Source organism: Scleropages formosus, chromosome 10 (assembly GCF_900964775.1).
Source record: "Scleropages formosus chromosome 10, fSclFor1.1, whole genome shotgun sequence".
Lineage (NCBI taxonomy): Eukaryota > Metazoa > Chordata > Actinopteri > Osteoglossiformes > Osteoglossidae > Scleropages > Scleropages formosus.
In genome coordinates, this window is record NC_041815.1 from 22606217 (window position 1) to 22633596 (window position 27380).

A 27380-nucleotide genomic window follows, 5' to 3' on the forward strand; every position below is an offset into this window, starting at 1 on the left:
ATGTTTGTTCGGCCGTTATTATTGACTTTGTTTGAAGCCCCGGCAATAATAAATAAATAAGTAAATTAATAAATAAATAAAAAGCCAGGTCCTGTTCATAAAGAGTTAGTAAATCACAGAGATGGAGCCCAGTATCCGTGGTATTATTGGCCCAGCTGTGTTTGCGCTCTGGGTGCGGATGGCCTGTTTGCTGAGCTGCTGGAATAGAGTCGGCAAAAGTCGGCGGCCGTAATGAGGCTACCGCGCTTTTTGGGCCACGGTTCGCGTTACGTCCTCAGGTACAAATGAGCACTCGTTCTGCAAAGTGTGTCCTTCACACGGCAGAAAAGATCATTTAATCCGCATATTTCAGTGCGACGTGTACGTGTAGCTTGCAGATGTCTTAATTCCAAAGAGTTCCTGCTGTGAATTCTCCGGGCAACGAGCGTAGGTTGTTGTGTATGATTTTTTTACTTTTTTTTTGCTCTTTCCTCTGTCATTTATCTTTAGTCATATGTAAACTACTGCTGACAAGGCACCCCTCCTCATGAAGCTGCAGTGAGTTTTTCAAATCCTTTGTGTTCAGTAGGCGAAAATAAATACCTCCCGTTTTGTCTGCTTTAACCTGTGAATTCTGAATTGAGATTTTGACCGCAGTGCCGAGGAACGATGAGGAAAGCCAAGTCCAGCTGATGAGTCTGGATTCAAATGATGTCACCTGTTGGATTAAGTCGCTTTTTTTTTCCTCTTTCCTTATCGCCCTCCGCCGTGCACATTAGAGTAAGTGCCTTGATCATCCATGTGAGAATCCGCCAGGGGAACGGGAAACACGCCGGCATATTTGTAGCATCACGCGAAACTCCATTTCACGGGCGACTAGCCTGATTGAAAGTAATAGGGAGGCTGCAAACGTGATGAAGTGACATGCCCAATAACTTTCATTACGTGGCCGTAACCTTGTCCCGGCCACTAATTAATTTCACTTCGGTATTCGTTCAAGCAGGCGGCCGGCCCGCTACCTGGGCCAGGACACGGTGTCGTATTTGGCACCTCCACGTTGTCATATCTGCAAAAACACACTTGCAAAAAAAAGTGTGCGGAAGACCATTTCCCATAACTTATGTCTTATTGGAGACATGCAGCGGAATTCGTATCTGCTATGGAAATTATGATGTATAGCAGGTGTCCCCCAGCCCTCGTCCTGGTGATGGACAAGGTGTGCAACGCAACATCAGCAGACAGGCATTTTGTGGCAAGCGTAAGTAGACCTTACAGATTTATAAGCAGAACAACCCCGCAGGGCTTCTCCTGGGTGGTCTGAAGCACTTGATTTCAGACAAAAACAATTATTTACTTAATTAAAAATAGCCAACCCTTTCACGAGGCCTGTAAAAAAAAAAAAAAACTCATCCCTATCAATGGCAAGGATAAGGAGCGTCTGCTGATATTATACACTGTAAGGTCATAAATTTTTACTCTGCTTCTATATCACAGGTGATTTGGCAAATCGAGATTCTTGCTGCATTCTTATATAATTTCTCCAGGGTCACTTTGGCCGATAAGAATGATAAAGCAACAATGACACTGTGTAAGAATACAAAGGATAATTTTGTGTAGATTACAGGAAATGGAATCTATTCATCTTCTTAGTCCTGCTAAAGTTGCGGAGAAACAGTGGGGTGACTTCATAATATTCAGAAAAATGGCTGGATGGAAAATATCCTGTTTTCCGTCTGTACACCTTGGAGTCAAACCCAGCACACTCACCTCACCCCATTTGATTTTCCCCGTCATGTGTAGCAATCCTATGTTACATTTTTGTTTATTGTCCGAATATTTACAAAAGATGTCTTTTGAAACAACAATAAGATCAGAAAGTACCTCATCCCCCCCCACCCCCCAGCTAAGTGAAAACAAATCCACTGGACTCATGCAGAGGGAGCACAACAGGTTCTGGGCGACACCTAGTGGTCAGCCTGGCAAACAGCATTTGGAAACAGGATTAGCCTTAGTCAATAGAGCTCAGACTAACAGATCTCATGACAAAGGAGCTGGACAAACTGTTCTTTCCAAATCCTTTAGCAGCTGTCTCGGCTTCTTTCGGAGGTCAGCTTTCCTGTGGCTTTCATGTTGTGGGACCATATTGGAGGGGCATCTATCTATCTATCTATCTATCTATCTATCTATCTATCTATCTATCTATCTATCTAGCTAAACTGCCTCTAGGACAAATATGAGCATCAGTAGAATTATGTTCTTTCATCACCAAAATGTTGATTTCTGTAAATTCAGATTGAACCAGTATGTTGAAAACTAAATGAATGAGACTTCACTTGAGACTTTCGTGTCTGCAGCTATGTCTCTTTCTCTTAATGTGATGCATAAATTGTACTTTTGCTGAGATGGATGTCACTTTGGACAAAAGTGTCTGCTAAATGAATAAATGTAAATGTAAATGAATGAAGAGCCGACTACACCTAATATTAAATATTTTTTGAGTGTATGAGATTAACGTTTCTTCTTAGATCATTATACGTTAGATGTTGCCAAGCTGTTCCGTGTTCATTAGTTCACGGACTTGGCCTTAGTCCCCCACGTTTCCATTTATCAAAACCGATATGACTGGATGGAGGCTCTGACCTTCGATGTCTTGCTGTTATGTCTCCTTGCCATTTGTTGAGGGTATTTAGGGACATGACTGTTGCTTCATCAAGTCAAAACACCTTCGCCCTCCTGTTGTGTGCTTTTTCTGGCAGTTGCCCTTCTTCATTTTCCTTCCCGCTGCTCATCATTTTGCTCATGCGTCTCCTTTAGTGGTGAGTATCAGTGGCGGGGGGGCGGTTACCGCGTTGGCACCAGCGTGATGGACAGCAAAAGGGCAAACCCATCCCACAGGGGATGGACAGGGCATGGGGGAAACCTCGGCAAGCTCCCGCGCTCCTCCCCCGTGAGGAGGTGCACAATGGAACAGCAGCCCAGATTTTGTGTGAAGACGGGGAGATGAAAGAGCACGTTGGACAGCGAAACCCTGTTCCCGCCGCTGGCCTGTCTGCCTCTTCCTTTGTTTAATTCCTTATTCAGCGCCCAATCCCCACCTGGATCCTGAAAGCAGGAGCAGATGGAAAACGACTGCGGTGATGGTCAGGGCCCGGTCGTAATCAGTACTAATGATCTGCAACCCCCCCACACCACCACATCCAACCCCCAGCAGGTGCGGGCTGACAGGTTGGCCACAACAGTCAGGGATGCGCTTGTGCCCATTTCGCTAATAAGCGCTTAAATAAGCCATGTAGAACCATCCGGGACATCAGGGACTGGTTCTGCTTGACTCCAAATTTGACCAGAAGGATGAGGACCTCAAACTAAGGAGAGATGTAAAACCGGCTGCTGAAAGAGACATCAGTTGCTTGGAGCAAGTAACATACCGGTTCAGGTCACTGCCTCCAGGCTCAGAGTCCCCAGGTTTGAACCCCACTTCCTGCTGTACTGCCAACAGGTCTGCGTAACAATAACGTTGAATCTCCTGTTGTAGTACCTCTGGGGCGGTATTTAGCCTGAACTGCTCCAGTAACAATTATCCTGCTGTATAAATGGGTAAATCATTGTACGCAGCTTAAAATAGGAAGTTGCTTAGGAGAAACGCATCAGCTAAATGCATAAATGTGAACGTCTACTCGGTAATGACGGTGCCAAGGGTTCGACACCTGTTAATAGTGCAGTCTATTCCTGACATCACCTTCCAGTGCATGAAAGCGTCCCTTTGACTGAAGGAAATAAGCTCAGGGTAATCAGATACCCTTATCCATGTGTACCTGGAATGAAATCTGGCAGTTTACTTAGCAAAGAATTATGAGGTTCTTTACAGTGCATGTTACCTATTAAAGCGTCCCTCTCTGCGAATTGTTAATCCGTAATCTCGTGAGCACGCACAGAAATTCAGAATTGGAGTGTGTCGACGTGTTCTTTGTACTTGCAGTATGATGAATTGCAAAGTGACAGCAGGTTGTGCATCCAGGGGGCGTAGTGGTTAGAGCGACCACCTCCTAATCGAAGGAATTGGGTTTGAATACGGCTCCTGCTGTAGTATCCTTCAATAAGGCACTTACCATGAATTGAAACAGTACAAAATAACCCAGGTATATAAATGGGAAAATAACTGTACGTAGCATAGAGACTGATACTGGAAGTCACTTTTAAGAAAAAGGCTAGGCGCAAATCTTTTCGGAGATGTGTTCAGGGTAACGCTAGGCTTTTCAGCACCCTGACGGAAATATCAGTCCCTTAGACTTCTATCCTCAAATTAATAAAGATATGCATACATGTATATGACAAATCGTATTTTAGATATACACACAGGTCCAGATGGAGAAAAAAATTCAATTTTAATTTACAAATGCTATTTTTTAAGCAACTATCTATGTTTATGGGGGTGTGGTGGCGCAGTGGGTTGGACCACATTCCTGCTCTCCGGTGGGTCTGGGGTTCGAGTCCTGCTTGGGGTGCCTTGTGATGGACTGGCGTCCTGTCCTGGGTGTGTCCCCTCCCCTTACGCCCTGTGTTACCGGGTTGGCTCCGGTTCCCCGTGACCCCGTATGGGACAAGCGGTTCTGAAAATGTGTGTATGTGTACATTGTATATGCACAGACCACAAATTTATACTTTACACAAATCTATAAATGGACTGGAAACCAAACTTGTTTTCAAGACTGAAGTTCGCAGATAGATAATGTATTATTTACAGTGTAGATCGACAGTTTGCTTTAAGGAAAATGTCATGTATAGAGCTGCAACATGTCAAAGACACTGGGCAACAATGAATCATATGATGTTAACATAGTAAATATGACGGTGGAGTGTGTCTTTGTGCAGGACTAGAGAAGAGCACCAGTTTGTGGCGCTCAAAGCAGTGCGCGTTCCCAGGCTGTTGTCCTCAGCCGTCATTCGAAATCAGCTGACATGTTGTTTCACTCTGAAAATCGCATGGAGAACCTGGACGGCGGGTCCGCCGAGTCGCCATGCCACAGCACCCTAATTTACTGTCACGCCAAAGAAAATGTGATGTTTTTAGGAGTCCTGAAATCCAGAATGACCTTTTCTATGCGTGGTGTGTGTGTGTGTGTGTGTGTGTGTGTGTGTGTGTGTGTGTGTGTGTGTGTGAGCGAGAGAGAGAGAGAGAGAGAGTTTTTGTTTCTGTCTCATTAACTCCACTCGTTCTTATGCGTGCTGGGTGCCACCGGCGGATCTTTGAGGGGTTTCGAGAGGTCGAGCGTGACCGCCGTGCTAATTGATTCCCTAACAAACGCGAGGTGAGCCACCACACCAAGTCCCCCCCACCCGTCCGCCCACCCGGAAACCGTCTCGGGATGCCACTCCTTCAAGCTGTCAATCGCGCGCATCCAATAAATGATAAAGCCTGAGGAATCCCATTAAATTCAAAGAATAGACACACACACACACACACACGCATGCACTTGGGTGGCTCACATTTGGGAGGACGGCAACAAAAGAGCAAACAGAAAAAAGGAAAAGAAAAAAATTTTTGCGATTCTTGCCCGTCAATGGGAGCGTGGATGATGAAATGATATCGGCGAAAGGCAGCGATGGCTGTTTTTCGTTTTCTGCATTTTTTCTAGTTTCTCAGAACGCCCCAGCACAGATAAGCGCTACAAAACCATTCACCGTACTGGGAGCCTGCCATTGCCACCAGCAGCCAGAGACATTGTCAGAAATGGGGAATCAAACCGAAAACAAACCCTGGAGAGGTGCTCGGTAACGGTTTTGTCACCTGAAAAGGGAGATGTACTGGTTAGCGATTCCAAAATCCATGGTGACCTTTTCCGTTATTTGTGCTTTTCTTCTCATTAACTACACTGTTCTCCGGTGCCTGTCGGGAACTGTTTTGTGTGTGTATACGCATGCTTGTTTTTTTTTTTTTTTTTTTGAGGGGGCCTCTTTGAGAAGCAGCACACGGCCGCGGCGTTAATTGAATCCTCCTTCTCTCTGGATGCCTAACGAACACGGCGCACAGCTTCACCCGCGTCCCCAGCCACCCCCTCTGGAACAGCCGGCAATATCACTCATCAATCACTTTCTTCCGTTTGTTTACTCCTTCCAAACGAACACGCTGGCTTGTGTTGCCTTTCCCGATGCGCTTTAACTACAGCAAGGCTCCGTTCGGGACAACCTTTTCGCTTACAAATGCTTGTCCTTTTACAGTCACAATGGTAGTCAAAAGTTTGAGTACGCATGCTGGAAACATCTTTTTTCATCATATCTGACATTTTATCTCCAAATCATCAATGGAGTTGTCTTTCACTTCCTACACGATTCTGAGCTATGTGTCAGGCCTTATTCTTCCTGAAGAATGAAGGTCTACCAATTAGCTATAATTCTGATGGGACAGAATGGCTCTAAAATATGCTATGACACACACACACGCACATTAGCTGAAGCCACGTGTCTCAAGCGGGGTCACAGCAAGCCGGAGCCTAACCCGACAACACAGGCTCGAGGGGGAGGGAACACACCTAGGATGGGACGCCAGTCCATCGCAAGGCAGCCCAAGCAGGACTCGCTGGTTGAACCTGGTAAAGAAAACCAGCTATGTGACAAGTAAATCTTCCCCCAGACCATGACACTGCACCCTCCAAGCTGAAAACTGGGAGCCAGGCAGGGACAGCTCTTGCACTCAGCCTCTTTACGTGTTGCAAGTCACCAGTCAAAGTCAAATATCACAACTTTTGGCCTCATCCACTGCTCTAAAGTCTGTGTTGTTCATTTTATGTCCCAGGCAAGTCTGGTTTCAAGCAGGTCTTCTTGAACTTTTGACTGGTGCTGTATACAACTCCACATGATGCCCCATGTACTTGTAACAAGACATCTTGCAAAAACTTGTGTGATCCCATTTTTGACCTTCTATGGTCTTTTCTCCGAAACACAGCACACAGCCATTGTACATCTTTAGCTCACCAAGGTTGAGCCTCCTTGGACCCACTCAGCTCGCCTACCACACGGAAAGGCCCTTCTCCCTCCACATCAGAGTTCACTTCCTCACATCACGATTCTCCCAGAAAGAGGACAGGCTATCTTCAACGCCTATAGATTTCTCATTGGGCAACGGAGATCTGTCATGTATAACCATCCATTCCACAATACTGCATAATTAGCTCTGGAGTTAGAACAGTAGGGTGAAGGAGTTCTAGCTGGACAACCAATTAATAACACTCACATTGCCTTGTTCTTTGCTCTATTGCATTGCCACTTCACGCCCCGTGTGGATTATTGGCTTTCCTTTTCATTCTCTGCATGTCTGCTGTGCGTAAACTGTCATACTAGCAGCCCTAATCCAAACTTAAAACGGATTATGCCATTTGATTTAAGCGTCTGAAAGGAAGTTTCCTGAATGGCTGCAACTGGCACTATTTAAGGGTTGTTTAAGACATCGCGTAGGCTAAAATATAAAAGACATGCAGTCAGTTAAATGCTTGCAAAACTGAACTGAAAGTACAGTAATGAATACAGTGGACCGCACGCACTTCGTGAATGTGCAAACCTTTTAAAAACATTTTTATCCTGAAACATAAATAGCCCACTATGCGTCGGGTTTGGTGTCAGCAGTTTGTGGTATCCCACATCCAACCCAGTTTATAATGTCCCAATTTAGTGGTGGGTGGGTGCAATCTGACCTGCAGACTCCCGACTATGTACCAATGTACACATCAAGATGATCTCAACATTTAGACCCGCTGCCTTAGCCTGCATAGCGCAACTAATAGACATGATTACTTCCACCGACTGAGTCACACACTCTGGAGTGTTTAGGGCAGCACACAGACGTGATTACTGCTTGGCTTGTATGCCTAAAAGTAAAGGAAGGAAACCTGGACTCAAAATGTTTTTCTCGGCCTTGATGTAAGTGTGCCACGGCCTTTTGAACCGGAGATATTACGCCTCCGAAGGCCGTGTGAAGAACACGGAGGAGAAAAGCCGGCATCTGTCACAGCGGTCACGGTTAACAACCTGCGCCTCTCCTGCCTCCTCAAGGGCGCTCGGTCAATATTGACTGAGTGCACCAGCATCTGCGACGAGCTTGCCAAGGACAACGGGGGGGTATAGAATTATCTCCAGACACCCCCACCCTGGACAGTGCTATCATAGAGAGTGGAGCTATGGGTGGCAATATGCTGAAGACGCATTCATGCTTCATCCCAGGGCTTAATTAGATTCTCCACAATAAGACACGGGCTTCTTCCACTGTGTCCATCTGTTCTTACAAAAGTAGCCCATGTTCTCCTGCTCCTGTCCTCTCATGATGTGGGTGTAGTAAGGGGCAACAATTTTGTGTCCACCGATCAACATGGAAGAGGAGATGAATGATGTTTGCCTTTCGTCTCACTGCTCATTTTCATTGCTGGAAGGTGTTACATTTGCATTTACATGTATCCGTTCAGCACATGCCTTTCTCCAAAGTGGTGCGCAATAAAGGTGCGTTTCACCAGCAGAGGAAGAGTTGTGCATGCAGATGTGTGACTCTCAAAACAGTCAGTTTGCCAAAACCAGCATATATAGAATTGACTGGAAATACAAAGGTGAACAGGTCAGAATGATGTCATGTTTTTTTTAATCATTTAGGAGATGCAGAGAGAAGTGGGTCAAAAAAGAGATGCATTTTGAGTTCTTGGCTTCAGTTTTAGGGATCAGAATGTAGAATCCACAAAAACCAGTCTGGTGGTCATCCAGAGGGAGCCGTACAATATTAAGAATGAGATTAACTCATCGTTCAAGCTTTTCGTGCCAGTTCTGACAATAAATGCCAATGATTCTATAGGCAGGCTAAGAGTCTGCAATATTCAAGTTGATTTTTCAAATTTACGGATGCCAATCGGCAGGGTGCTTTAAAGCCCAGCGCCCTTGAAAGGGAGGCTTTGCCTCCTTCAAAGAGGGATTCAGGAAGATGCTCACATTTGGCCAGCTTTGCTGAAAAGCTTTTGGACATGACAATGGGTGCGTTTAAAGTCCCCTTCGAGGCACACCTACCCAGAACCCCATATTTCAGGGTTTACTTCCACTGGCTTAGTTGTAAATTTATCAGTTTCTTTATCCGACAGCTGCACATAAAAAACTCCCCTGGCCCCTCTGACCGTGGTAGCTAGCATTCCGAGACTTCTCCTGGTGATACCAGGCTTACGAGGGACAGTCAGCGAACTCAGTGCATATCGGCGCAGCTTGGACTTCGGCGGTTAGTTTCAAAGGGAGATCGCCCGAGAGCCAGGCCAGATGGCGCTTAAGAGATGCTTTATGAATACGCAAGACAGCTTCTTGGGAACCCTTAATCTCTTCACTTCTGGAGCGTATTTGCTTTCCAGGTTGATACTCCTGTTTGACCTTTCCAGCTGACTCACTTTCCCTCCGCTCTCTGAAGAATACCCCCCCGCCCGCCCGCCCGCCACCCCTCCGCTCGCCGCCCACTTCCACCTGCACCCTCAACAACTATGGTCCAACAGCACAATTGGTAGGCCATTGGAGTCAAGTCTTAGTCTTGGGCAAACACAGAGCAGCCTACGCAGTTCAAACAACTAAGTTAGTGTTTTTTTTTGTCCTTTGTCTGAGTGTAGGGGGTTGATTTAAATAGCATATTAGACCTTTATTAGTCCATGTCTATATCATAACATAGTGAATTATTTTAACCTGATGCACACTATGATGCATGTCTAATCTTTTAGACAAAGATATATGACCAACCATAGATCATATCATATTAATGGAAGTGGCTCATACTTCTCAGTTTTAGGGGTTCATCCAGATATTTGTTGAAACAAATTATGCTAAATCTCTTGTTAAAGAAAACTGCACTTTTTTTTTTACCTCCGGTACAGACCAGACCTTCTTTTTGCAAGTTAAGTTTCTTTAATTTATTTATTCAATTAACTGATGCTTTTCTGAAAAGTGACTTACAACTTTAATTACTTTCAATGACTTAGGGTTAGAATTAGGGTTAGCTGTGATTTTTACTGTTTCACTTCTGGGTAAATATCTTAATCAGGGGCACAACAGCAGTAGGTAGGATTTGAAACCGAGTTGTTCGAGTGCAAGGCAATACATCTAAACATCACCCTACTGGCTGCCTCCCTTTATATCTTGTTTCTTATCGGTTATCATTTTTAATGAGTTTGTATAAAAAGTTCAGGGACCCCCTTTTGGTAAAAAATATTAATTTATTCTGGTCATGACGTGAACTTAAATGAAATCATTAGTTCTGGACAATCTGAAACCCAGCAGTCTCTGGATTAAACTAGAGGACTAGAGCAACACATAATCCAAATGGTTATTGTGCTTTACCCATTCACATGGGCTGCAGGTGAAAGCATCTTGGAACCATTGTTTTTCTTCATGTCATCTCCTCACAGGCTTCTACTTTCATTCCTCTCCGGAGAGACAAACAGATGAATATTAATGTGGCTCCCTGCCTCAGATGTGGGTATTCCTCACCAGGGATAGAGTTGGGTTACGGTGCGGTTCACCCTGCCCACCCTGAACCCCTCCACTCCTTGGTGGCCTTCTGAACTCCCAGTTGGGTGTCAGCTGGCTCAGTGATCACTGTCAAAAAAGGAGACAGGGAATTACTGGGACTTTAATTGGGAGTAATTTGGTTTATGGAAAAGGGCACACAGCAGGTAATCCCGATAAACCACCAGAGAACAAATGCCTCTGAATGGCATACAATACGCATTGACTCAGGGCATATGTTTATCAAGACTAAACAGCACAACAAATTAAGGGGAAAAAATTGATTTCTTAACCATTTGTACTTCTTTATTTTTGGTTAAAGGATGAACATTTAAATGACTGTGCTAACAAGTCAGCTGTTTAACAGTGTTAGCAGTAGAACTCTAGAGCAGATGCAAGTGTAGTGGTTAAAGTGGCTGCCGTTGGACCCAAAGGTTGCGGGTTTGAATCCCACCTGAGAAGGGTACTTACCTTAGATTGTTATGGTAAAATTACCAAGCTGTGTACATGGATAAATAATTATAAGGAGCTTAACATTGTAAGTCTGATTGGAGAAAAGTTTCAGCTAAATTAATCCTGTAAATGTAAACTCCGTTGCAACACGGCTGCACCAAAGATGATCATGTTCACCCTGCTGCCTCACATGCTGCTTGCGTGGCAGCCATTGTCAGGTAACATCTAGAGTCCAATAAGTCAGTCCAGTGCAGCAGAGCTTTGGCCAAACCGGCCTATGGAGCACAGAGGAGCAGAGCATCAGCATTCTGCAGCAGTGAGGTCTCCCTGTTTCTCCTATAGGAAGCAACATTCAAAAGATAACTAACACAATGTGTCATGGGGGAAAAAACCTCACACACACACACACACACACACACACACACACACACACACAGTTTGAAGCTGCTTGTCCCAAGTAGGGTCGCCACGAGCCAGAACCTAACCTGGCAACGCAGGGAATAGAGCTGGAGGGGGAGGGGACCAAGACACCACAAGAAGGACTCGAACCCCAGACCCAACACAGAGCAGGTCCTTTACTCAAATATTTCAGGTTAAATACTATATGTCAGGACATTACAACAGGAGTAGGGGTTCAGATCCTAGGCAACTGTTCTAACCACGCTGCCACCAGCTGGCCCTACATGATGATGACAAGCTGTGATATCAAACTGTTACACAGAGCAGATGGATGTGAAACAGTCACCCTCACATGATCACACACACGCTAGTTACTGCAAGTGTATCTTCAATACTGAAATTTGATATTCGCTCATCCATTGACTAAATGTGCTAATGTGGCAATTTGTTATTTTTCGATATTACATCAGTATATTCTGGTAAAACTAAATATTTCAGTTCATTAACCCCAACCCCAAATGCTCATCTCTGTTAACTGGAGCACAGAATGCTTCACTGAAAGACTGCATTATTCAGAATTATTATGCGTTTATGTTCTCTTTGTTTTGTTGTTGTTGTTGTTGTCGTTTTGTTTTCCTCAGGGAAAAAAAAGAAAAAAACTTTTTAATTGCAACACTCTTAAAAAGAACCTTAGCGGTACAAATGCTTGTGTGTGCTTGTGTATGTGTGTGTTTTATTGCTGCCGGAGGACTATAGATATAACAACGCAAAACAAACTTTGTCTTCTTTGCATCTTAAAGTTCTCATTAAAGAAAGTCGTGGATTTGTTCTATGTGTTACGCTAACAAATAAGACTTTTTTGTAAGTGAAACCCCGAGCCAAACTAAGAGCTGATCTAGTTAAGCCAGTGCCAAATGGAAAACCTTATTAGTTGCAAGATTAAAAGAATTATGGGAATTACACCAATAGCAGGCATCACAAATGCTAAGGTTAGTTCCTGGGTCTTCATAAACACATTAGAGACTGCAAGCGTGACGACTGAAGGCCCTTCTTACCTTCAGGAATGGAGATTATTACTCTGCTCCCACTTTTTTATTTCCACAGAGACCCAGAGTTAGTAATCTGCGTGAGTGTGATGTATGAGCACAGAGCGAGCTCTTTCCGGGGGTCACAACGAAGGCCATCCGACTCGTAGATATTTTGCGCGTTGATCACAGTGTAAGTTGCGGTGTCACCCGTGCCTAATTATTTCTCCCAGACCTAATTTGTTCCTTGTCGAAGTCAGGCTTTATCGAGGGTGACCACATGGCTGCGCAGCCCTGGGTGTATTCTCCCAGTCCTCAGATACCTTCTCAGCAACGCGGAAGGCGGTGTGAGAAGTCCTTCTCCAAGGTTAATGTGAGAATAAATGGGCTGCTTGGCCCCAAATCCTGACTTCGGGGTCTATTCGTTTAGAATGACTTTCTTGCCTACCTTCTCATTTGTTCTCTTTTTTTTGGAGTATTTTGATTTTATGATGCCGGGGTGTTTTGCCTCCTTGCCTTAACTGATCGGGTGGGTAATTAATTGCTCTGGGATTATGAAGGTTGCTTTGTGCTGGAGCACAAGACCCTGGAGATGGCTCTACTTTGACTGTTAACAGTTGTCTGAGCATGTGTGCATGTGTACGTGTGTGTGTGTGTGTGTGTGTGTGTGTGTGTGTGTGTGTGTGTGTGTGTGTGTGTGTGTGTGTGTGTGCAGAGACATCTCCCTCTGAATATGCACACAAACCATTTTTAGTGCTCTTTCTTCTGTGCATTTCACATTTCTGCATGCCATCCTTTGTACTGTGTTCTGTGCATCCGGACCTGTGTCCATGCAATCCATAACTTATGAGTAGCAGGACTCTGTTCGCTCCCCTCCCAACACCGTCACCCTGAGATTAATCAGTGAGTTGATAATTCCTAAATTGATTATTAAGAATGTCAATCAGCCACCAGGATAAGACATGCAGGCTGCCTAATTGGCCTGAATTTGCTCCCGATAGATAAATATTCATAAGTGCTCACCCCGGGCTGCCTCCTCCGGGGTGGGAGCTGAGCAAACTTTAGCTCGCTGTATCTTCCAAGGTCTAATAATAAGCCAGGACCCTCATCGCAGTGGTCTTGCCTTAAATGGGGCCATGTCAAATCACCTTTCAGGCTGGACACACCACATTTATCCTGCAATTACCATGTCCTAAACATACTGAAGTCCCACCGACTCCTGCAGCAGTCCACGGAGCACACTGCTGGGACACTGCTTTCAGAAGGAGCCAAAGAAACCATTGCCTATTGCAAACTTCATGAAAACTACATGAAAAATTCTGCAACAACTTTGCCTGCTGCTCCAAAATCGATAAACTATCACGAGATGCTACAGGACACACATTGTCCATAGTGACAAAATCACACACCCATTTCAACCATAGAACCACCAAAAGTAAAGAACACAAATTTTAAAATTCAAAAAAAAAAAATCACTGTTCAGTATAAAACCCCAAGACTGCTGCGTTAGAATCAAAAAGATAAAATTAGCTACCAAGGGGAGAGCAGTACAGTAGATGTATAGTTAAGTGCTATTGTATCCTGTAATTGCACCCTTTGCATTTGCAGCAGTGTCAGCACAATTGAGCAATTCCCCTTTGTTCTTTGAGTAATGAATGCAGTTCTGAATCAAGGCAAGCCTTTTCTTTAAATAAAACGTAATTTAAACCCCCCTCTAATCTGACCTGATTATTGCTCATTATTTGTTTCTTAGCTGCGCCAAATAATTATACTACCCCGGGGAATTCTCATGCAGCGCAATGATTTGCTGAGCTAGATGAATAGGTTTTTTTAGGCATTTATATCTCTTCATCACGAAGGATTGTTGCGTTATTATGGCGACACTTGGAAATTAGCTTTACATTAGCGAGAGCACAAGGAATTTTTATTTGTACTTCCGACTAATAACACATTGACTTGTTTGCATGCTTTTGTGAGTGCTTTTGTTGTTTACTTCAAGAAATGCTGGGAAAGTTTTAATTTCTCTTCTTTAATATACATTTTATTGGACTCATCTGGGGATTTTATTTCAGTGGAGGCATAAACAAAGGTCAAGCAGAAAGGAGCGAAACACAATCTCACTACGGGCGTAAGACATCAGGGACTTGAAAAGGCCACATGGATTAAACATGACATTGCTCTCCTCTAACAGGTCAGGTCAAAGGCAGGTGTCTTGGGCAAGATACATGAATTTAGTAGGCAAGGTGAGCAACATCTTCACTTAGTTCTACCTTCTTCAGTTTTATTCTACTTCTCTACCCAGTTTTGCATTCCCATAGGCAGGGCTACGGTAGCGTTATTGTAGCATGAGACCTGTATAACCATAGTTAAGAAGCACCCACTTCAGCTTCAAGATGTGATAACAATCCTGTGGATTATTATTATTATTATTATTATTATTATTATTATTATTATTATTATTATGACTACTAGTACTACTACTACCTAACTAATATCAAAACCAAAGTGGGAAGTTCTGCTTCCTCGTTCTTTGATACTGTAATTTATTTACCTATTACCTTTGTTCAAGACAATTTATTAATTTGTCTTTGAGAACTAAGTTTCAATTATTAATCCACTTTACTGGGGAAATTTGTGGTAATTATCTTGGTCAAGGGTACTACAGCAGGTGCAGGGGTTTGACACAGAAACTTTGATGACAAGCAATGACTGTAATTTTTACTCTTCCCATAAATTCTTGAATGAATTAGCTGATATCATACAATAATACACAGGGTAAGATATCAAAACCCTTGTGCTCCTAAGCCACAACCACTGGCTAGATCTTTCCACTGCCTCAGACAAGCTTTTTACTGCTGCCTTTAACAACCAACCCTAAAACCGAAGTCCATCAACAGCGACGTGGTTTTGCAACAAACCCTCTTGCAACTACCTCCACCAGTCTAATAAAGCACTGCCAGCCTCACTCCCTCACGTCAGCAGCCAAGTGGGCATACTTCAACTTCCTCCTCTAGAAAGCGTCCTCCATTGCGTCTTCAAAAGGTATTGTTAACTGGATGAAGTATACTACTTGTGTGCCCTCGGAGTACAGTACAAGTGTCTTCTTTGAGCTTTCCTCTTACTGTTTAATTTCTATTTGAGTAATTCAGAATAATCTATCTATCTGTCTATCTGTCTATCTATCTTTCTATCATTATTATTATTATTATTATTATTTTGCTCCAACATAGTTATTCTGAAAGGGAAAAAGCTTTCTATTTGCCAGTTTGGACTATCTAAATGGAGCAGTCACATTTAAATCGCAAGTCCCATTGCATCAATGATTAATTACAAATCTATTAAATCTTGAAGAGAAAAATCTATACATAAATTAAAATGTAATTCAATTGGAAATAAATTCAGTTTCGTGTTAAGAGCACTTTACATTAATTGTGGGTGTAAATGCATTTAAACCAATATGTAAATCTGTTTGGGATAAAACCTTCATGAAAATAAATAGCCTATAATCACAACTGAGCAATCGACACTGAGATAAGGTTTTTTTTTTTTTTTTTTCTTCCCTAATGCCTAATTGCCATTATAGGCACAGATGATCCTTTCTGAATGCAGCGACATTGTTGCAAAACCTTTTTTATGATGGAATACAATATTCTTCCTGCGTGGGAAGTGCAAGATATTTCTATATAGCTCCCTGCTCTCCCAGCAGAATGGTATAAGCATTGAAAAAGGTGTCCTTGAAATATTCAGTACCAAACAAAACAGGTTTTTAATTACATAATGGGCCAACAGTAATCATCCATTCCAGTTTCCAATTGGATTAAGACTTAGAAATATGGTATGGAGGAGGGGTCCTTTTATATGTGAAACATACAGTGCAGTAATCAAGGGCAAATTTACAATATGCACAATTTAATGAACTCCTCCACACACCCACTGTGGTTTATTTCAGTATTCCTGTGTGAATTACTTTTATTAAGTAGTCTTCCTGCTTGGCACAGCCGTATCCCATGAAATCCGTGCTCTGAGTCATTAAGAATATCAGCTTCAGCTGAAAGAATAGTTTCTTGTGGGTTGGTGTGCGGGTTGTCTATGTGTGTGTATGTGTGTGTGGGGGGTGATCCAATCACATCTCTAAGGAGGGGTACAAGAGAATTGTATGACATCATTATTCTCATTTTTTAACCTGGTTATAGATCTATTCCAGCAAAGTCCATTTGGTCCCTAGTGCCCTTGACTCTTGCAGAGGATGTTTGAGGGTCACTTCAGCAAGGACATATCCATAAACATATCCTGGATCTTAGGCTATATAAATCACCAATGCAAAGTCAAACTTAACAGTTACACTTTTCATTTGGAAAACAATTAAAGAATGAAATAATCCAGCTTTTCTCAAGTAGCCCAGATATATACTGTGTGTGTGTGTGTATATATATATATATATATATATACACACACACCCGCTAGTCCCATACGGGGTCGCAGGGAACCGGAGCCTACCCGGCAACACAGGGCGTAAGGCCGGAGGGGGAGGGGACATACCCAGGACGGAACACCAGTCCGTCACAAGGCACCCCAAGCGGGACTCGAACCCCAGACCCACCGGAGAGCAGGACCCGGTCCAACCCACCGCACCCATATATATACACACACACACACACACACACACATTTTCAGAACCGCTTGTCCCATACGGGATCGCGGGGAACAGGAGCCTACCCGGTAACACAGGGTGTAAGGCCGGAGGGGGAAGGGACACACCCAGGACGGGACGCCAGTCTGTCGCAAGGCACCCCAAGGGGAACTCGAACCCCAGACCCACCGGAAAGCAGGACTGTGGTCCAACCCACTGCGTCACCTCACCCCTATATATATGTATATGTATATATATAGCAGTGGCATACGTTTAGGCTGTGTCTGTTCAACAATAAAAACCAATATTTATATATTCTTTTTTCACACCTTGCTGATCCGCACTTTACGTCAATGAACCATCATGTAAGAATGTTGTCATTTTAAAAGTCGTATATTCAGCGGAACGTAGGTCACTCCATGACTACTGGCATCGAAGAAGCTTCTCTTCGGCTTGAAGACAATGCATAATGAAAATGTCCACTTGATATGCAAGAAAATATCCTGTTACACAGGTCACAGGTTACAAATGTGCGTAGAGCATAAATCCATTCATATCCTGTATAAAGCTCTATATAAAGACAATCAGCCGTGGCCGCAAATGTAGGAAGGGTGGATATTTACCACAGGATGAGCAAAGTGAAAGGTATGGTATCCACTTTAAAGTAGGTGGCATGTGTGAATTTTTGCATATAGGACATTTAAAAAGATAATGAATGGTAGCGAAAGGAGTGATGCCGAATTTATGATATGTCTTTAGGCTCTATGCTGCGAGCAATGCGTACCTTTGTGTGCAGGTCATGCTTGTTTACTGAATGGTAACCAGTGTATTTATTTCTGTGTGTGTGTGTGTGTGTCAGCAATTCAGGGCTGCGGGTGCACTCTGCTCTTGTGGCTCAGCCTGGGCTCTCTGGGTTACCCCCTGGACTGTAAGGACGACCAGGGCAGCATCACGCGCTGCACTTCCATCTCCCAAGACAAGCTCCTGGACCGAGTCATCCAGCACGCAGAGCTCATCTACCGCGTGTCCGAGGAGTCCTGCACGCTGTTCGTGAGTGTCCCGAGGGTGCCGCGCACCATCTCCTCCGAACACACGCACCTGACATTCTGCATATATCAGTTTCCGCGCACAGCGCAGTTCTTTGAACGACACTCCATGGCCATACTCAGTGACGAACCTCATTTATTTCTTGATGGTCTTTCACCAAATGATAAAACGTGATTTAGTATCATGCCGAGTTCACTCGAAGAAGTTCTGAGATAATCGATCCGAACAGAAACAGGAACAATTATCGTAATAGGAAATGTTCTTACGCATCACACTTGCTCTTTCATTATGCGTCAGCTTCAGCAGAAACAAAAGAGGTTGCTCCAGCGTTAGATAAGGCCTACGAAAATGATCATTTACTCGCATAATTACATAGCTCGTCTGAGAGAGAGCTGCGAGAACTCGAAGATTGCTAGGTGTTTACCAGAACGCATTTAGCTCGCAGGCAAATTGACACTGAATAATGCGACGCACTCAGTGTGGTATTAAATAGGACGCATGGGCTAGTCCTTCATTCACGGTACATGGAATAAATCATTAGATAGTACATCAGGCTGCCATGGGGGTGACACAGCATGTTGTTAGATCTTAGCTGGAATGGGACATAGGAGTGGGAGTTTAGTGAATAAATCGAGGTTCAGCTCCAAGCCCAGCTTGAGTCACGGGGATTGTGTGAATAAGGGTACAAACCAAATCGGTTGAGAACTGAACGAAAAATTATTTTTTAAAGGTGTGCACAAGGCGGAGGGGGTGCATGCACAATTTAAGAATTAAATAAATGATGTAGAATTACAGTAAAGCTCTGCTATTTACTGCACCATTGCTATGGTTGTTAGGCAGAGTTTTTTACTAGTAACTCTCTGTTTCTTAGCAATCCTTTCTAAGTGAGTTTTTCCAAACTCCTTACATAGATGTCCACTGAATTTAAATTTTTCCTCATTTTATTTCTTATGTTATGCTTGAGGACTCAGCCAAATAAAGATTAATAATAACTTATAAAGGGCAGCATGATGACACAACAGGTTGCATTAGTGCCTCACAATTCTTGGGCTGTAGGTTTTACTAGGGTTTGAATTCGACGCAGTCTGTGTAGAGTTTGCATGTATTCCCTGTGTTCCTGTCAGTTTCCTCGGGGTGCTCTGGTTTCCTCCCACAGTCCAGAGACATTTACATTATTCCTTTCACAGACACTTCCCCCCAAAGGAGCATACAATGGCTTTTGGCTTTATCCGAGGTGAATTACAATGCTGGACACGCTACAGTAAACTCCATACAGTCATACACCCTTCTGTACAGCAGAGTAATGTAACGCTCACAAAAAAGCATAAACAAATTATTATTATTATTATTATTATTATTATTATTATTATTATTATTATTATCATTGAAGAAATTCTGATGACCGTGCACAAGACAGTGAATTATTTTTCTGGTTCACCAATTCTTCAAGACAACACCATTGTCTGCAAAGATGTTCTTAATTAACTATGAAATGATATAGCCCATTTATTTTGAGTTTGACGTGGAGGAGATTAAAACGTCAAAATGAATAATATTACAAGGTGGCCGGCAGAATCTAGTGGAGCCGATAATGTCCAGTATATGACATTGTTTTCTTTGCAAGGTATTGTAGAAAAAATATCGAGGCAGTCCAGTATTTGCATAAAATTGACAGTAAACGCACCTTCTGAAGAGTCAACAGGAGCGCTGAAATTGCCAAGGAAACGCAGGCCCCTAGATGAAGAGCCAGCAATATGAGCAGCTCCAGTAGCTTTAATAAAAATGCAGAACAGGCCCTGGGTGGGCGGTGGAGAAAAAAACAAGAGGTGAAAAACATAACAATTTAGAAGCTACATATTCAAAGGAGGTCAGGTTTAACCTGTCAATCTTTTTGATTCAGAGATTGTGATGGAAAAATACTGTGGGACCACCTGCGCCAAGTGGCACAGGATGCTCGGTGCAAGCATAAGATGCCAGAGCCCTCTCATTTAGCTGAACACGTTCACTACATAGCTGCAATAACTTTTCACCAAAAAAAAAAAAAGAATTTAAAAGCAAACATCTGCAAAAAAGTAAGAATTTAGCTCAATGGTTGTAAGAGAAGGCACCTGAACATAATACAGTAATACCTGGGTCATCATGCTTGGGATGAAAATTGTATTTTCAGGAAATTGGTGTATGGGACAAAATGACACGACACATGTTTATAAAACAATATGTTTCATGAATTTTTAATTTTTTAAAAATTTTTTATTTTTTAATTTATTTTATAATTCGGGGGCGCGGTGACGCAGTGGGTTGGACCGGGTCCTCCTCTCTGGTGGGTCTGGGGTTCGAATCCTGTTTGGGGTGCCTTACGGCAGACTGGCTTCCCGTCCTGGGTGTGTCCCCTCCCCCTCCGGCCTTATGCCCTGAGTTGCTGGATAGGCTCCGGTTCCCCGTGACCCTGTATGGGACAAGTGGTTCAGAAGATGTGTGTGTGTATTTTTTAATTTCTAATACACTAGGTGAGATGGAGGTAGTCAGTGGAGAGGCCCTGCGGCTTCCAGTGCGGAATGATACTTTTAAAACCCTCATTGGTATCAATTTAAAATATAATAATATTATACGTACAATTTCTGCTGCAACATTTAATAAGTCCAACAGGCTCATTTTGTTCAATTTCTTTACTATGTCTGAATAGCAGCAGAGCAAAAAATTAACGTAGTTTGTACAGCTTGGCAAGTACACGTGCATACGAGTGTAGGCTCCAATTTATGTAATATATCAAGTAAATTAGATAATAATCGCAGTGAATAATCTGGCTGATATTGTGCACAGTCAAGCTGTCCTGTGGGTACATATGACTGCTGCCAGCAATGTTCTTTGTCTGCCCAAAAAAGGCATTAGAAGAACAATTTCCTCCCCCCCCCCCCAAACGCTCTGCAAACAATGTGAAAGCACAACCCCGGTTTCAGAACTGCGAGGACAAAATGAGTCAGTAAAGTGGCTGGAACAGAGCTGGAGAGTGGGTCCAGTCTGCACACGTGTTTTACGATTCTGGTCTGCAGTGAAAGTGCTGCCAGGCAATACCACCAACATCGTTCCAGAATGGGGGCAAAAGAGTTTCACAGGTTGTGACGATCATGAATGGGAAGCACAAGGATGGCCTTGGTGTTTGTCCACTCAAACTTGTGGAGGAAGCCAGGGTACAAGTTTCAGTGGATTCATATGAACTGCTGGCTCTGAATTTCCCTTTTTGTATGTATGTTTCAGTGAATGTGTGTGTGTGTGTGTGTGTGTGTGTGTGTGTGTGTGAGAGAGAGAGAGAGAGAGAGAGAGAGAGAGAGAGAGAGAGAGAGAGATTACCCTATGGGTTCAGTTCTGGGGATAGTTTGTGAATGCCTTGTGCCCTAAGCTTCCAGGATAGACTCTGAATCACCATGATTCTGCATTGGACAAGTGTTTATAGATACAGTGTATAATAATAATAATAATAATAATAATAATATGTGAGAGTGACACAGAGAGACTGTGTTTCACTGATGTATGGATGAAGTGACCCGTTGTAAGTAGTGTATCCAGCAGTGTAAGTCACCTTGGTGAATAAGGTGTGTGGGCTCGTAACACTACCCATTGTAAGTCGCTTTGGAGAAAAGTGTCTGCTAAGTGAATAAATGTAAATGTAAATGCTAATAATAATAATAATAAGAAGAAGAAGAAGAAGAAGAAGAAGAAGAAGAAGAATTCCAGATTCATGCATTATCTCATTAGAGGAATAACACTATCTTAAAAGATGTTCATGATCCTTCCAATGATAGCTGTGTGGTTAATGTAAGTAATGCCATGGCGTCGCTTTGCAGGAGGACATGTTTGTACCTTTTGCGTTGCACTCCCAGCGCAACCGAGGAGGAAACATGTGCATGACCAAGTCCTTCGCCATCCCAGGGTCCAAAAGTGAACTCCAGCAGATCTCGGTAAGCGGACAGTACAGATTTCCCTCAATGTTTTGCTCCTATCTGCAACTTCAATCCAGCTTAGAAGCTGCTGGTATCTTTGAAGCTGGACATTGTTATCGGAGGTGTTCAGCTTCGAGACCTTTCTCAGTACTCTAATAGGACAGCCCCCTCCGTGTACTATAATCAATAAGTTTTGGGTTTTAGCCACTACACCCTGATTCCAATATGGATGTTTTCTCTCTCAGTGAATCTCTCCATCCCTCTGGCACTTCCTTTACTCCAAAACAGCACATTTAGGCAGTGATTTTGAGAAATTTGTAAAGTTTCTGTAAAATCCCAGAACACAGCAGGTCACGAGGGTCAACTCTATAATGGTCAGCTTCCACTCACTCTAGTTTCAAAAGTCAATAACTGAGATCTTTCTTCACCAAAGAATCCAGGCCTCAGGTGCAAGGAGATGAACATTAACCCTAACCCTAACCCTAACCCTGAACACATGGCTACAGAGACCATCTAAAACGTAGAGGAGAATGAATTGACTAGGACAAACACGGGCTCTACTGCTATTCCTCCTGCGACCAGACGGCAAAAACATAACCGCATGCTGGCGACAATATCGATAACTGCTAATCATCATTTTATCCACAAAGTGAACATGCTTTGAAAACTTAAGACCATCACTCTTACCTCATCACCCAGCTCTGTGATGTCTCTCTTAGATAAGCGGGTGACCTTTCAGATAGTGCAAATTACCTTTATAACTGGAGAGCCCCTTTATTTGTTTCTTTGTTTAATGTTGTATTTTTTACTTTTTAGTTTTATTCATTTATTTTTTGCCACGATGAACAAAACATTTAAATATCTTTAAACTTTTGATTCGATTTTGCTAATTGCTTCTGCTGAATCATTAAATCCTCCTGCATGGGTGGAACATAACTAAACCTCTCACACACAATGTCTTTAACCGCTTGTCCCGAGTGGGGTCGCGGCAAACCGGAGCCTAACCCGGCAACATAGGACGCAAGGCCGAATGGGGAGGGGACACACCCCGGACGGGGCGCCAGTCCGTTGCAATGCACCCCAAGCAGCACTCAAACCCCAGTCCTGCCACACAGCGGCCACCAGACCCCCTTGCTAACTAAACCTCATAAAGCCTTCTTACCTGTCGCCATGAAAATTATTATTTGTTTAAACGGTGTGCCTTAGTGACACACTAGGCATAGTTAACCACAGTGATGGAGTCTGTGGTCATCTCACAGTTAGTTTTTCCATAGGACAAATGGCTTCTTCACTCCGTCCTGATGTTGATCCAGTCCTGGATTGAGCCAATGATCTACCTGCAGACGACGCTGGAACGCTATGACGATGCTCCTGATGCTCTCCTCAACAAAACCAAATGGGTGTCGGACAAGTTGCTGAGCCTGGAGCAGGGGGTCGCGGTCCTCATCAGGAAGGTCAGCGAAGCCGTGGCAGAAACCCCAGGCAGATCCGTTGAACGCGTAGGAGACGGAGCCTCCAGATTTACAAAGTAGCAGCGCTCAGAGTGCGACTGGCTGCGCGTTCTCCGTTAAGAGGGGCTCGGTCATGCAGGAAGCCTTCTCTGGACCAAACGTAGCTTGCCAGTCAGATTTTGATCGGCCAAAATACACTCACATGATACTCCTCCCCTCACCGTATCCGAAAATAAAAATTAAGGAATATTTCTTTATGGAAAAGGGTTGTGAGCCAGCTTTGGTGATTAATTAAAATATCTCCGAGGTGGAGCAGTGGGGTCTTGTTGTGTTTTCCCCTATCGCTGCACCTCTTATCACGTCCCTTTATACCTCCTCAGATGCGCATCTAATTGAGTCTTTATATCTCCTGGCAGACTGAGTCCGCTGTGCTGGAAGAGCACCCCTAAGCCTCTGCCTGTAAACGTAGATCAAGCTCTCTCTCCCCGCACTGACATGTTTAATTAAAAAAACTGCGCAGCTCTCCCTCTTGATAGGCCGCAAACACTTAGAGAGGGCTGTAAATTCCCGAGAAGTTTCTGCAAGAGGCTCCTCTCACATTCGGCCACGCGTAAATTTCAGCGGCGCACCGCTAACTTAAAAATAATCTTAAAATAACCACGCTTCCCGGAGGTCCATAAAAGTCGTTCTGCTCCGTTAAATTAGTGGAAATATGAGTCTTCGCTCCTTCTGCTTCCAGGGGTAGCTTGTTTTCTTTTTCGCTCTTGGCGTGTCCTTGATTAGTTTTACATTTACAGCAGAGTTTGCGTTTTATTGTTACATCGCAGTCCTACGAAAACCCTAACTCCAGCGAGGTTAAACACCGGGTCTACCGATATCTAATGTTTATAGAATTTAAGTTATAGAATTTATTAGCAAAATCCAACAATTCTTGATGGTAGGGGTAGGAGTTGTAGAAGCAGCGGTGGGAGAAATACTTAGATGCATAGTAGAGATTGTTGGGGTAGTAGCAGTAGCAGTGGAGCTGGTGGTATTGGTAGGATGGATAGATAGATAGATAGATAGATAGATGTGGATCATGAATAAGGAAAAATTACATTTGAATGTATCGATAACATATTATGTAATTGTTTATGCGGCTATGTTTTGCATAGCACATATGCAATTATTATAAAAGCAGCACGAACAAATTTGTACCGTGCCTGAGAAAGGGCTGGAAATTACTGTCGAATATTGAAGTTCATTAAGGGAACAAATAGACATCTTCTCTTTACTGCCTAGACCAACAGTGTGTTTCACAGGAAATGTTACTTACAAAGTTGTAAAGAGTTAGGGGAGCGACATGTCATACGAGGTTTATTTAACATGTAAGGTGGCAGATCTTCAGTTCTCTAGTTAAATGTTTATTAATAAGTAAGGTTTTCTATTAATTTTTTTTCAAGATTACAATTTATTTTTTGATTTTAGTTTTTAAACTCGGCGCCCCCAGACTTCGGAGCCCCTAGGCCATTGTCCACGTTCGCCTCATTGTTTTAGAGCAACACGACTCCCCCTGCCTCGTCGCTCTGTCCTCCAGATGCTGGACGAAGGCGTGTTCACGTCGGCCGAGTTCACGGCGAGCCTGGAGCGCTACGACGTGCAGCTCGACATGCCCGACTCGGTCCTCAGGGACTACACCCTGCTCACCTGCTTCAAGAAGGATGCTCACAAGATGGAGACGTTCCTCAAGCTCCTCAAGTGCAGGCAGACCGACAAGTTCGGCTGCTTCTTGTTCTGAACGACGGTGCGGATCTCTTCCCTGACCTCCCCCCCCCTCCCCCCCCCGTAGTCTCCCACCCCCGCTGCCGCAGTCACCTGGAGCTAACACCTGAGTCATACTCACCTCCTCGTCCCCAGGCTGGCTGGCTGCAGCCCCCCTCCCCTATCCTGCATTCCGCTTGCCCGTCGCTGCTGCTGCCCTCGCTAAGTGGAGTGCGTGGGAACACAGGCACAGGAACAGATGCCGCCCCGGCGGCGGACGGCTCACCTCGCGCGCCGCGCCGCGGCCCCGCTTTGTTTCGACGCGCATCAGCAAGGCCGCACGCAGGCAGAGAGGCGCCGGGGACCACGGGGGCAGCCGCGTGTTTTCGACGCAGCGTCGAGGCCACGGAGGGTCTTCTCGCTCGTTCATTTGCATGTGGCTCTTCTGGAAAAACCTGCCTGTTTACCACCGGTGGTTTGCAGTTCCAAACCTAAGTTTATATTCCTTCCCACTTTCTGGCTGCTCTGACTAATCGGTCACCCCTCCTGTGAATTTTGTGAGTTCTCTTTTTTTTTTTTTTTTTTTTTTCCCGCTAAGTTGCCTTCACCTCAGTATGAGAGAAATAAAAAAAAAAGAAATAAAAAAGAGTTCACTGTGAACAAGAGAAAAAAAAAAAAAATGCTGAATATATGCTGAGGTTTCAAGGGATCAAGTGAAGATTTTCTCACAGGTAAAATAGAGGTAACAAACACCACGGCTGGCACTCTGGGCCGAATCGTTGAAATCCAAACGGGATTTTTAATCACATTTGAAGTGATATTCCTAATATCGCCCCCACCTAAATCTGTGCTCACACGAAATACCGATACATGGCGCGTTTATGACAAGTTTCCTCGCGCTTATATCAATTATTTCTAAGGGTCTAAATAAGAATTAAGTTGAGAAATCCTTTCAGAATATGGAAACTCATCCAAATGAACTGAGCCGGAAAGTGATGAAATATAAGCCACAGGATCTTTCATTACAGTTTCATAGGAAAGGAATTCAGTGCGTTGAGGTTTACTTGTTTACAATCATAAAAATGAGATATTGCTTCCGAATGGGATTCTGATGAAGAATAAGATATTTCTCTCTCTCAGATGAATATGAAATCTGCTACTCACTGCATTCACCACAGTGTTTCTGGTGGTCTTGACACTGAAAAGTTTAGTGCGTCCAGTACAGTTTTTTTTACATTCATTTTTAATTACCGTTCTGGGGGAAAAAATAGGGAGAAATTATTCTGCACCATTAATTACTGTGTACCGTTAGCCAGTCCGGGACTCTGAGGAACAATGAAACTGACCACTGCAAAGTTCTTCGGTCCCCATGGCAACATCGAGTCTCTTGTCAGTGCCGGTGTTTGCATAAGGACAGAAGCAAAACCTCTGGATTTTTTTTTATTATTATTATTATTCTTGATTATTAACCCATCTAAAGTCTGCAGACCATTACATCCTTGAGCTGTGGCGAAGGCTCTGAGTGTCTTCATTGTGCTCTGAAGTCTCGACAAGCCTGCGTTCCTCAGACAGCATTGAAACTTCTTGTCGAAAGCTTGATAAATTGTTTATTGAATTTGTTTAGGAGTCAGCCTTGAAAAGATTTTCTTGATATCCTTCAGGAGCTGGGCTGTGTGACTCAAAATTTACAATAGAAACCTCTCTGGCATTTTTATGAACATGCACTCAAGCCGCTATACCCTAAGAATATAGGGATTTATGCAGAGCAAGGTAATTTAACTATCTGCCGGCGTAAATACCTGAGAATATTATTTACCCAAGATAGGCACCGGACCTCTGTGAAGCCGACTCAGATAAGTGGTTCCTAAAAATGGATGGATGGATGGATGGATGGATGGCTGACTTACCCAAGAAGAAAATTGTGCAACTTTCTGTCTAAGAAGCCACAATGTCCTTTATGTTCTACACAATTGCAATATTGGAACAATCGTACACACAGGGTTTTTGGGAGAGACTGTGTTTCTGACTCTATTAAGAATGTTAATTCTGACTACGCTTGTGCGTGAAAATGAGCATTACACAGCTACATTTCATTTGCATAAGAATGAATATGCATTTTGTCACTATGATCCCAGAATGATTGTTTTGCCCCGCCCACCCATGCCACTCCAGCCAATCAGGTAACAGGGCTTACCAGTAGCGCAGCATGTGC

At 43.6% G+C, this 27380-nt stretch overlaps 1 protein-coding gene across 1 annotated transcript in view; it reads left to right on the forward strand.

The window, feature by feature from the left end:
* Positions 1–25205, forward strand: part of LOC108932297 (somatolactin-like) — a 71860-nt gene extending 46655 nt beyond the window's left edge. The window contains exons 2-5 of the mRNA XM_029255886.1: positions 17818–18042; positions 21882–21995; positions 23252–23431; positions 25005–25205. Coding sequence (XP_029111719.1) covers positions 17818–18042; positions 21882–21995; positions 23252–23431; positions 25005–25205 — 720 coding nt within the window. The remainder of the gene's footprint in view (positions 1–17817; positions 18043–21881; positions 21996–23251; positions 23432–25004) is intronic.
* The last annotated feature ends 2175 nt before the right edge of the window (positions 25206–27380 follow it).